General features: G+C 40.3%; 1 protein-coding gene across 1 annotated transcript in view; it reads left to right on the forward strand.

Moving 5' to 3' along the window:
- The window catches only part of NTRK2 (neurotrophic receptor tyrosine kinase 2), a 210,387-nt gene that overhangs the window by 118,003 nt on the left and 78,962 nt on the right, over positions 1–13,422 (forward strand). The window contains exon 12 of the mRNA XM_062017810.1: positions 8,560–8,748. Coding sequence (XP_061873794.1) covers positions 8,560–8,748 — 189 coding nt within the window. The remainder of the gene's footprint in view (positions 1–8,559; positions 8,749–13,422) is intronic.

The raw sequence follows: 13,422 nt of genomic DNA on the forward strand, positions 1-13,422 counted from the left end.
GACAACAGAGGACCTCATTCCCAGATCTAGGAATGGGAATGCTGACAGATTATTTATGAGAAGTGTGGAAGGAAGCCATTGTTAATTAGTTAGCTTTTAAATGAAATGATAGGCAACAAGGATTTAATTTGGGGTGAATTATTCTTTTTTTACTTGATGCCAACAAGTGTATTCCAGCTGATCTTTTTTCTGATTGCAGTGATTTTTCACTATGATATCTTTGAAGGATTGCAATATTATCCATGTTTCCAAGATATCCAAACCTGCTGGTTGTTACAATGAATAGTCTTGGTGATCTAGATTAAAAGAGAGAAATCATTTTTTTCTCTACCACTTTCACATTTTCTGCCACTTTGTATCCTTACTTCTCTGGCTCTCATACTCATACTGATTGCTACATTACATCCCTGCAACATTTTTGTCTCAGGTCTGTGTTTCATTTGACTACCAACATAAATCCATCATTTTTTATGGTAGGGCACATCAGCTAAGCTGCAGATATTGGAAACATGTCTATGAAGTAGTGCCAGCTATATGGCTACCGTTTATCCTGCTGATGAAGTCCTGGAGGGACTCCTGGTGCAGTACACTGAGCAAAAAAAAAAAGACAGGGCAGGGACTCCTGCTCTGAGTCCTGAAGGGCTCTGTGGTTCAAAAGCCAGGGCTGGCAGTCCCTCCTGGGTCCTGGTCATGGCTTTGACAAAGATCCCACCTGCAGCACTGGGCAAATCAGCAAGCTGTGCAGAGCTCCTTCTGTTGCCTCCAGCTTGGGAATAATAGTAGCACAAACCTCACCAAGGATGAACTGTGAGAATGTATTGGTTGTGCTGCTTAAGAATTTGAAGGTGTGTACCAGATTGTGGCTGTGAGATCTGTTATATGAATGGCTCCTATGCTGGCTGAAGGAGGAAGAAATCGGCAATTTTTGTGTCACAGGCTGAGGCTTTGCTGATGGCATCCCTGGACAGAGCTGGCCCTGGAGTGAGGCCAGGGCAGAGAAGGTCACACACATTTTGTCCATGCAAAGCTAGAGCTAGCAAATTCAGTATGTGGTAGAGACCTCGCCTTTTCCCCCCAAGGTTTTTCAGTGCTGCAAGGGAGGTTCCTTGGGTGAACTGCCTGGCCAGTCTGTCCCAGACCTAGACATCTGTATCCTGTAAGTTGTGTGGCTTTCAGGGAGTGACTTGCATTATGAAGGCATCCCCTAGGCTATCCTAGGGAGTCCTCCCTTTTTGGAAACTTCCTTTGCAGAAACTATGACCTCTGGAATGTTTTCAGCTTGTGTGCAAAAGGAGCGAGTGACTGCAGACAGCAGTCTATAGAAGAGGTTGTGAGAAGAAAGGCAGCTGAGGAACCAACTGAGATTCTTTCACAATCACACTCCTGAATAAATCCAAAGCAAACAAATAGGCAGCTGTGGCTCTTAGATTCAAAGCTACAACAAAAAGGCCTGATGAAATAAAATACTTGAGTGGCCAAAATCTGTGTTAAGTCATTCCAGTGGAAATTACCCAGATTGTGTGTTGGTTGCTCTCTAGGAGTCAGGTGTTTGAAATAAGTTTTCCAGCAAGGGGAATATGTGTTTCAGGGGAAAGGTATGTAAGTTGATGAGACTGACTTACTGACACCTAGCAGCACTGAAAATTTGGTACCCTTAAGCAGAATAATATACCTGTTATTTCATTAGACTCAAAGGCATGCATTTCTTAAATTATTACATGAAGGAAAGAAAGTAATCTGGCAGTGTGACTTATTTGCTCTGTACAAAAGTGATACAACGATGAAAACACAATTTAGTTTTGTTGTGAAGCTGCAACAAATGAGGAAAGATGTTGGTTTTTCATATGAAAATAAAAGCAAACCAAGTTGGATTCTTGATCACCCACATGAAATATTACGTCAAAGCAGTTCATCAAGATTTTCAAACAAATATCTCCACTTTGTTTTACAATGGTTGTAAGTGAACAGATTCCTAAGGGTTACTTCTTGAGTTTGAACCTTTAATTTCAGCCACTTATTCCTGCAAGAGACCTCCAAGGAGCTACCTGTCTTCTTTTATTCAGAGATTGTTAGAAATGCAGGTAGGGAAGAGGCATTTATCTACTGGATGTGGAGAGATTCTCCAGCTCTCCATTCTGCTTTCCCGGCCTTCTGGAAACATACTCTTGGATAGGAACTGAACTTCTTGGGCAGTGTCAGAAAGCTTTTCTTATATATCAAGAGGCAACAGAATACAAGCTTAAACAAGCACTGGTGGGTGCAAATCATTTAATCAGATTAATGATACCTGTCAGAAGATATGAAATTATTTATCTTCTAAACACCCAAGCCTGGCAAGTCTCAGTTTACTGAGTCATAGACTTAATGTCTACAATGTGTTTTTTGGCTCAGTGTACTGCACCAGGATAGAAGAACATGCACTGTTAGAGCTGTGAAGAGCAGTGTGTTTCAGCTGGATGGGTTTGGGTATAATGTTGCTTGGAGTGATCTTACTCTTGTGTTTTCTCCACCCCAAAGCAGGATTAACCCCATAGTACTTCTTTTGCAACTGAATGTGGCAGTGACTATTACATTGAGATCTCTGAGGGTAAAACTAATGTCTGTTTTTGGGGGAGCTGACAGGGATGGGAATATGAGACAAGAAAGGTAGGTTGTTTGATGGGAAGAGGCAAGAAATGCTATTGCTCTATACAACTGAATTGCCGAGGAAGCACAGGAGCATCTTAACTTAGCTTTCTGTCATTAAAAGCATGAACTGCAAAGCAAAAACCGTCATTATAATAAGCACACTCTAGATTTGCAAAAGAATTTGACTTGCCTTTAAACAGCTCCACCAAGCAAAGTGACACTAAACTGGTTTCTCTTTGGGAAGCTTTTTCAACCAGCTTTGATTTTTTTTTTCTTGTGTTCTATTTATGCCTTTTAATTCAATTCCCTGTATTCAGCATGCAGCATTTTAAGAGACCAATAATACAAAGTAATGTTTCTATAATTGTATTACTTTCTATTATGCTGGACTCTCTCATCCAGTCTAATAGAATTACATAAACATGATTCGATATCACAGTTGCATACAGTCACTGAACTTAGGAATGCAAAAGAATATTCGAAGTAAAGCTTATAGCACCTTAGTCAGAAAAAAAGTGTACCAAGCCATGATTGATAAGTTTTTTTCTAGCAGAAGACAAGACAGCAATTCAAGAGTTCAGCTAAAAATATGTCTGCTCTGGTAAGGAAGTTGGATCCTAGCTTGTAACAGGAAAAATTGAATACTTGCTCTTGCTGAAGCAGAAAACTTACCTTTTAATCATACAGAAAAGAAGAACTTAAAATATAAGTCTCACAGGAAAAGAAATGTTGCGTAATTGCTTCTTCAGAACAAGGTATTTAGTTACTGAAAAAATACAACCCCCCCAAAAGCAAAAAGAGAGAAGATTCAGTACAGCCTTGAAATTCAACAGAGGTGATGCTGACTGATGTGACACGCAGTCACTGTCCTGTGTTTGACTTGTTGGTGTGCTATTACTATGACCCAGCACAGACTAGTCCCTGTTCCCAGAAGAATTAAGAGCCAATCCTTGTGCAAAGTCAGTTGAGAAGTCTTCCTAGCAGTCAACATAATTTTTCATGGAAGGGAATATGGTTATTAAGATATCAAAGCACACAATTATCTCTGTAAACAGTCTTCTTTACCTGAGCTGCCTTGTAACACTTCACTAAGTAGATGCATCCTTGTAACTACGCAACTTCAACCACAAAGCTAAAGTCATCTATTTTTATTACTCCTGTTTTTTCCCAGTGTGTCTGGGCCATTAGTAGTGCCTTCAGGCATAACTGGAGCGATATGTGACACATAGAAGTGAGGAGGATGCAGGATATGGTAGCCTCCAAGAGGTCTTGTTAAAGCTTGGAGGGTGAACATGCAGAGGAGATTGCTTGTATCTATGACACAGTAGGTGGAGGGAGAAGTAGATGGACACAGTGCCCATCTGTGACCGCCTAAACTAAAATCTGAGTATATGTATATACACAGTATATGCATAGCTTGCAAGGCCATGCCAACTGCAAACAAAACCCTTATGTTCTTCCTGATTGTTCATTTGAGATCCTCCCCTTTTTGTTTTTTTTCTGGTTTTTTTTTTGCCTGAGCCTGCTTAGCTGAGTCATGCCGTTATTAACTTTGGGACTCTTTCTGTACTTTGGTATACATGAAGATCATGGGGATTATTCCAGTGGCAGATGGTAGTCAGATATGTTGCCACAACCAACTACCTACAAGGGTGAGCAGAAGTCTGAAATAATGCAAAGCAAAACATAACCCCAACAAATGGCAATGGAGATCATTCTTGTCAGTGTGCATGTTAAAACTGCATTAACTCTGCTGGAGGTAGGAGCAGCAGGAACGGCTATATTTTATAGTCATGAAACTCCTTCTCCTGGACAAAAATAGCAGCACACTTTGAAAACAGTTAATTTTATGAAATTTTATTTCTAAATCTAAAGAACACCAATGTCAAGGACAATACAGAGAGATGCACTGTTCATGAGTAAGCATGAAAGTGGGTTATATTTCAGGAGAGAGTGCTGGTACTAGTGAAGGTAAACCGTGACCCTCCCCAACAGTGTTTGTCTCCATGTTCTGTGGAATGTATAGTAAGAGACGTTTGCTGTTTCTGCCTGTCCCCATAGCATGTGCCAACTGTCATTCACAACCTACATGTGGGAGGTATTTTGCTTTTATTATAGTTTGTCAGTTTAAAATGTACTTGGTTTTCTTGCATGTCAACACTTTTTCAGAGATGCTGGTTTTTGTACACAGAAAGGATTTTTCTTGGATGATGCAGAACAGATAGGTTTTTATCTCAGCATCAGAGAGGGGAGAAATATAGCCCTGCAGTGTGTAGCTTTCATGTTTCTTCTCCAAGGCAGATTACCATTTCTTATCTGGCTCCAGTTTCAATGTTCTTAAGATAAGAAAAATGGTCTAAACATGAAATCAAGTGAAGACATTGGACAGCATGTTTGAAGGTGGAGAAGGCCTCTGGATTTTTCTTAAAAGCTCGTCTTGACTGTGAGTCACTTACTTTGACAATAGCTAGTGGCTATTGACAACCCATGATTTTCACTCCCATCAATGATATTTTGTCTAAATTTTTTGGGTTTCAGGTGTGAAACCAACAGCAGATTTTACAAAAAACAGAGTCAGTAATAGGTGACTAAGGATAATTATCATACTCATTCTGCCTTTGACAAGTAATTCAGTGACCTCATTTCATCTGGATGAAACCACACTTTGATGAGGCTTTAAGAAATTACCCTTCCATTTGAGCTCAGTGCATATTCAGAAAAGGACAGCTCTAGTTTCTTGTCATCATAGGTGATGGCCTCATCTTGTATCCTGGAAAATGGTTTCGCCTTACTAGAATATCAGTCATAGGTATCTGTAATGCTGGCCTGTAATTGTGAAGTAGCTTAGTGCATTCAAAAAATTAAATGTAGCTTCAAGGTAAGTGGGTAGTCTGACAAATAAGCAAGTGTGGAAATTGTTTTTGTACCAGTTTGCTGACATTGACAAAAACATCCCAACAAAAGGGAAGTTTGAAAGAATGTGAACTTAACTGCCTCTGATACACAAAAATTTCCATCTGTTGAATTTTCATTGTCTTAATTAAAGAAGTAGTACAGGGGAAATAGGAATTTGGAACCCAAACAACTGCTTCCCAAGACCACTGCAGGAGCTGATTACTTGCTAGTAAGTGAGAGGAATCATTAAATGACACAGCACAAAGTTCCAAGAGTCTAATTTTAATTAAACTGATTCATACTGCCAGGAATTGCTTCAGAAATCCCCTAGTTTTCCAGGTTTTCCTCAGCTGCGTCAGAGATCTGGATGTACTTGGAGCCAGCTTCACACCATATGGAAGACTACTTTTCACCAATTAGCCTAATCGAGTAAATAGATTTACAGAACTATTTTCTACTTTTCACCTGCAGCCCTTTGCAGTGTATCCTGATTGAAAAAATAGTTCACCGTATAAAATTGGTTCTTGGAGTAGTGCAGAAATGATTTGGTGAACAGAATGAGTTTCTATTCATTGTCCCACTTTAACGTCTAGAAACGTGTAATGGTCACTTTGCCTTGCCATCCTCACCTGTGTGGTGGAAGCAAATAATGACAGAAGAGCTTCCTTCTGTGCAGCAGAGAAGGAGCCCTGTGCAACAGGGCTAAAAAGAACGTAGAGACATCAGTCTGTTAAGTTACAGAGCCAAGAGAATTTGCCCATTTGCTTTAAGGGAAGGGATTTGACCATCATACTAAAGCTATATTAATATAAGAGAACTTTATTTTCGCAAGAAGGTGTGTATTTGTCAGCCTGCTTTCTGGAGCCATTAGCTTGACATTCATAAAATTTAGAGCTGTAAGGATGATGTCTAGAAAAAAATGAATGCGGTTTGCACTCTGTCACTACTCACAACTGTCATGCACCTGAAAAATGTAAATTCACTTAAGTATTTTGTGTGCCATCTGAGGCATTCTTTACCACAGTTTCTTAGTCTCTGTGTTTCATTAGAGGAATCTTCACCAAAAACTCTTAATCCTGGCAATGTTACTAATAGAATCAGTCTTTTGAGGATCCGGGTGACCAGTAATGACAAAACCAGCCTTGGTATTAGTATTTCACTTGATAAATTGGAGGTTTCACTTACATTTGTCAAAAGTGGCTTTCCGGTGAAGTGCAAGGTATTTGAAAAATTACCTCTAATGTTTCAGGCTATGGAGGGGAAATACTTTTTCAAACTATGAGAAAATTTCCCTTATGCACCGTTAAACCACCTGAAGAGAAAAGGAAGCAGGACAGGAGTGGAAGTCTCACTTGAGTTTGTAAAGGCAGGGCTGAATAGCCATATACCAAATTATTCAAAGTTTATTTATTCCTGTGAGCCATGCCATGTAGTGATAAATTCTTTTTGTTAACAATACAATGAGCAACAAAAGAGTAAAGATTTCTTTACTTTAAAGCTACCCTTTCTTGGCTGCTGTTTTTGGGCCTGTCCTAGTTCTCATCTTGTTCCTTAATTATGCTATGGTCCATCCTGCCTATCTTCTCTCAGTTACGTGTTTACAGAACCTGCTGCTGGTCCCCGTTCTCTCTGTCACTGTCTGTGTCCTGTCTCTCCTGCAGACACAGATGTCACCTACGTGGTAGACTTCTCAGCTATCTCTTTCCTCTGCACTGCTCCTTCTGTCCAACCCAAAACTCATTCTAGAGCTCTGACATTTTGCAATGGGGTGACTGGCAATGTGTAGTAAAAGCAGCTTTTCATCATCCTCAAGGTCCTTTCTACTATCCTTTCCTCTTCTTTGGGGTCACATTCATCCATGTCACTACTGCCCATGGGCTAAATGCAGGTCTGAGGATGCTTTTCCAGGATAGGCACTTACAGATGGCAAATTTTTCCATCTGTTTCTGGCATCTTTTTTTTGTTACTATTAGAAGAAGTGAAAGCCACTCCAAAACCCATTCATCATGATGTTAAGATGAATGGAGAATGAAGTGTGATGTATATGATCTCTGTTGGCTTTTCAGTGGGGAGGACAGGAAAATGTTGCTGCTAAATGGCAGTTCTGGTTTTCTTTGAGTACGGAGCGTAAACTGGAAGATGTAACGTGGAACTCAAACGGCATGGTTAGATGGCAGGAATTCAAATGTTGCTGCACTGAATTAGAGCTTAGACCCTTGCAACTCACTGAAGTAGAACACTGTGCCAAGCAAGATTTAGAAGGTTTTATCTCTGTGGCACTTTCATTAAAAGTACAAAGCTCAGAGTGAAACCAAAACAAAAACTGTCACTGAATTACTGATCAAATGAAGCCTCTTTCTGGAAGGTGACTAGACTCAGGTGTGAATGGGAGAGCCAGTGGGATGTCCCTATGGTCTGGATGAGCCCCTCTGTAGTGACCCAAGATTTTGCAGTGGTGTGGGATGTGTCTTTCCCACTACTCTTCTCGGCATCTGTGTTGTACCTTATGTGATTGTTCTAATGGTCCTTTGGATTTTGGCTCTCAACTGTGTTGTCTTTCAGAAATTACCAGCTTCCCACACATGGGTGAGCCTATCTCCTCTTTGTCTTTTGTTTTGTTATAATGCCACCTCAAAGGGAGGACTGGCATTCCCTGGATTTGTGGGAATTATTGCTGTGTGGTCCAATTAGAGCATAGGGTAAAAAGTTAATACATGTGTTTCAAAGCATATTTCTGAGAATGACAAAAGTGTTTCAACAAATTTGGAGATCTTTTCCAGTGACAGATTATATTGTGATGCGTTTAGTCTAAGTGGTCTACCAGTACAAAAATTTGCTTTGCATTTCAGACGTTAATGGGAAAAATCCTACTGTTCTCCACCTGTTCTTATCTCCAGACATAAGATTCCTGAGGTAAGGTCAGTAAGGCAGGGTATGGAGATGGAGGACAAACTGAGCAGAAAAAAAAAAAAGAAATCATCCAAGGGAAGAGAACCATGTGCTGAGTTACAGGAAAATCTTTGTTTCTAACTCTAGGTCCTTCTTCAGTTATCAGCAATGATGATGATTCAGCCAGTCCTCTCCATCATATCTCAAATGGCAGTAACACTCCATCTTCTTCTGAGGGAGGTCCTGACGCAGTCATCATTGGGATGACGAAGATTCCTGTCATCGAAAATCCTCAGTATTTTGGAATTACCAACAGTCAGCTCAAGTCGGACACCTGTAAGTACAAACAACTGTGTGTGTTTTAATCATTCATTTTACCCGCGCAAGTGCTGGGGCTTCTTAACAGAGCTAGCTCTAAATTCCTGAGATTGTAAGGATGGGGCTAAAATATATGCAGTCTGTTAAAGGTACATGGGATGAACTGCTTTACGTCTGTCAAAACGAAATTCAGCGCTTGTGACGAGTCAATTAAATTAGCAGTGTTACACTCAAAGCCCAGTCCGTATTCCATCAAAGTCGCTGGTAGCCTTTCCATTGATTTCAGTGGTCTTTGGCCTGTTCGGTGAACTGAACATGTTCTTGGGAGAAAACAAATCCTGGATCAGAAGTAGAAATCAGTATTGTTACTTATGTACTGCTTTTAAAGTGATGGTATTGGCAATGAATATAACCTAACTTTGAATCTGGGTATTTGTGGTTACAGGAATAATGAGTTAAAACTTCATTTCCTTTAATTTCATTATATAATTCAATCTCCACAGCTGGAAAAGATGTTGAATATTTGAAAGTAGAGTAGAAGTTTGCGTGATAGACAATAAATGTTACGTACAAATTCTTTCATGCTCAATTAGAAGCAGGTGAAATGTGAAAAAATATGAAGAGTTAAACATACTTAATTATGAACAGTTAAAAAAGAGTATCCCTAACATCAGATGCTACTCTTCAAACATAATAACAATATTAGAATTGTGACATGTGACATGCTGATTTTTGAACCAGTGATTAGCATTGCAGCAGATAACTGAAAAAATACCTAAAAGACATTGTGATTAATAGTAACTCCTGTGCTTATTGTTTTTCATCAATACATTAAGGTCTTTTAAGTGTTTCAAAGAAGATTGTTCCTGCCTCTTTTTTCTTTTTCTTTATTTTTTTAATCATTTATGAATGTACATAAATTTCTGAAGTGTCAGTGGAAGTCTGAACTGTTTCTCTGTGAAGTTACTCTACAGACTCCCAGTATAGCTGGTGAGCACTGGACTTGCAGCTAAGTGACACATCTTATCTGTATTCTGCTCTGAATGAAATAATTTTCAAGCACAAACTGTAGTTTAGAGGCTTTCTGCCAATTTCAGAAACCTTTGCCTCCAACTTTATGAAGCTTAAATGCCATAATAGGAATCTTTCCTGACCAGTGCACAAGGTTATGCAGGCATATGAGTATGCATGACTTGTCAGGTTGCAAAGACTGGTGCTGGACTACATAATGTATCTTGTGAATAATAATAATCTCATCCACATCTAGGCTGTTCCACTAAGCACAATCCACAGAAAGCTCTTCCTGCAACACAACAGAAGGTCTTTCTCCGCATTTTTATTGCACATCCCTGATGTTTGCTTTAACCATAGCTTTTTTTGTTGCACTTTTTTGTGGTTAGAAATGCCCCATTATCTCTTCTGTGAGAGGATATTTGAATAATCTGGCATGGCATATGCAGTGGGATGCGTAAAGTAATCACTGAATTTCTGATACTTGGCTAGCATAAGGAAAATGTTATACAGATGCATTCTGATTAGAACATTAATTCCTGTAGAGAATAGAAGCCACTAGAGAATCAGAAATGGGCAACATGCCCACTAGAGCTCTCTAATGTTATATAAAGGGCCATGCTTTTAAATATGAGGCTACTGTATCTTCCGTTCCCAGCTGAATGAGACAACATTATCATTGTTTAAATAAACATCAGTGACTATGGAGTATTTGACTTTCAGCATTTATGTGCTTCTGAGGAAAAACCCAAACTGCACCAAAACACAGAATTCTGTCACATTTAGCAAGCTGCACATTAATTACAGAAGCATTAAATCATGGCTGACTGGTGCTAAGTAGGTCCCGATCCTAAAAATACACAAGTCTGTGTTTGTGGTTTTTTGGTGCAGTGAAACCCACACGGTGTCAGGGAAATTAACCACAGTACATGAAGTTCAATTTGTACATAAATGCGTGCAGGATCTGGCTCAAGACTTTGCTATCGTGCTCCAGGGATGTTTGTGGGGCAGATGCTCTGCATGCTGCCACATTGTCACGGTGCTACCAGTCTTTGTGTCCTTATTGCTTTAGCAAAGAGAGTCAGGTAAACTATGGCAGTGTATAAACCAAGGCAGATTTCTCCTAGAACTTTTGAGTATCTGTCCAATAAAGAGCGTAATTTAACTTGTCTCAGACAAAAATGATTTTCACGGAAATAATTTCACATACACTCTCTTTTAGTGTCTCTCACACAGAGTGACACTCATCCTTTCTTAACTTGCCAGCTTCAGCATGATGTGTCTACCTAGTATTTACAAACCTCTAAGCTAAGTGACACTCATATCTTTTTCCGGTTTACAATAATGCCAGCTCCAGATGTCATCTGGTTTCTCATCTCCGGCAAAATCATTAACATTTATGTTTATTTCCTATCTGGTCTGAGTTCCATTGTCCACTACTGTTAAACACAGCAATCGCTGACAGTCATGCTGGAAAAATCCTTATGTGTTTAGCACAAATTGGTCTGTGGAAGGAGGTGGGACTTTGAGCTAGGTGAAACTCTAGGCAGATCGTATTGCAGTTCTCTAAGAAGCTGAAGGGATATGTCTGCTCTAAGTAGAGAGTGGAGTTTCTTTTTTGTTACCAAATTAAGACATATTTTGACATGTCTACAGACAAACATTTCTGAATATCATAGAATCATAGAGTGGTAGGGTTGGAAGGGACCTTTAGAGATCATCAACCCCCCTGCAGAAGCAGGTTCACCTAGATCAGGTCGCATAGGAACATGTCCAGGCGGGTCTTGAAGACCTCCAAGGAAGGAGACTCCACAACCCCTCTGGGCAGCCTGTGCCACTGCTCCATCACCCTCACAGTAAAATAGTTTTTTCTTACATTTAAGTGGAACCTCTTTTGTTCCAGCTTCATCCCATTACCCCTTGTCCTGTTGCTATCTACTATAGAAAAAAGGGATGTCCCAGCCTCCTGACACCCACCCTTTTGATGTTTATAAATTTTAATAAGATCTCCTCTCAATCTCCTCTTCTCCAGACTAAACAGCCCCAGTTCCCACAGCCTTTCCTCATAGGAAAGATGTTCCATTCCCCTGAGAATATAGTGAATATAGTGTATCAAGATCCATTGCAAAGTAGTGTTTGTGTTCAGAAGAAAATTATAAAGTGGATTGTGATAAATTTAGTTTGAAAGGTCATCACTGTGTCAGTAAATGGGTACAGAATAAATCGTAAGGTGTGATGGTTTCTAAGGAGTCAGTCTCAGGCTAAGAGTTATAGCACTTTTCTCCTCTTTAGGGACAACTTTCAAGATGGGAAAAGCAAGCTGATGAAGTGAAAACACCCATCAGCCTGAGCGGTTGGGTTCCAGTCATCACTCAGAAGGACTGAATTTCTGTCCCCGGTTTCAGAACAAATGGTGATCTGTACCTCTAATTGATGTAACAGTAGAAAATTACTCTTCACCTTCCAACTGGGATTGGCTTGTGTTTCCTACTCCAGCTGCGCATTATCTTAACTATCCATTCTCCTCACCAGAAAACATGCTGATACTTGTTCAGCACTTGCCTGTCTTGACACCCTATGCCAGTACTCCTGCATTTTCCTTTCCCTGCCATATGCCCTTGGTTGTTGATGGCACATGGGTTCATCTGCCACTTCAATATTTTGAATATTTCCACCTGGAAACTTTACAATCTTTAGAGCATAGACGTGTTTCAGACATATACCAGACTTTTTGGTTCCTTTTTGTGTGAAATCTAAAGGTATTTCCTCTTTGGCAGTACTTGGCTAACAGTGACAACTCTGATTTCAGATGTCTGAGCATCTGCAGCCTGGACATGGTGAAACACTCTTTGCATTTCATAGAATCACAGAATGGTAAGAGTTGGAAGGGAACTTTAAGAGATCACCCAGTCCAACTCCTCTGCCAAAGCAGGTCCTCCTAGATCAGGTCACACGGCAATGCATCCAGGTGGGTCTTGAAGACCTCCAGAGGAGGAGACTCCACATCCTCCCTAGGCAGCCTGTGCCAGGGCTCTCTCACTCTCACAAAAAAAATAGTTTTTTCTTATGTTTAAATGGAACTTTTTGTGTTCCAGCTTCTTCCCATTACCCCTTGTCCTCTTGCTAGATACAACAGAAAAAAGGGATGTCGCAACCTCCTGACATCCACCATTTATATACTTGTAAATATTAATGAGATTCCCCCTTCAGTCTCCTCTTTCCAGACTAAACAGCCCCAGTTCCCACAGCCTTTCCTCATAAGAAGAGTACTCCAGTCCCCTGATCATCTTGGTGGCCCTGTGCTGGACTCTCTCCAGCAGTTCACTGTCCCTCTTGAGCTGGGGATCGCAAAACTGGACACAGGACTCCAGATGAGGCCTCATCAGGGCAGAGTAGAGGGGAAGCAGAACCTCCCTCACCCTGCTGTCCACATTCTTCTTGATGCATTCCAGGATGCCATTGGCCTTCTTGGCCACAAGGGCACATTGCTGGCTCATGTTTAGTTTATTATCAGCCAGTACTCCCAGGTCTCAGCATTTAAGTAATGATAAACCAGGGTGTTTTTTATTTGTTATTAGCATCAGCCTGAAAAGCTGTTGCCTTGGAATTGCCAATATTGTCCATTTATTGCCGTTGAAAGTGAGGCCATAACTTTGTAGTGAAGTAACGTCTGCAGGTACA

This window comes from Colius striatus, chromosome Z, assembly GCF_028858725.1.
Source record: "Colius striatus isolate bColStr4 chromosome Z, bColStr4.1.hap1, whole genome shotgun sequence".
In the NCBI taxonomy this organism is placed as follows: Eukaryota; Metazoa; Chordata; class Aves; order Coliiformes; family Coliidae; genus Colius; species Colius striatus.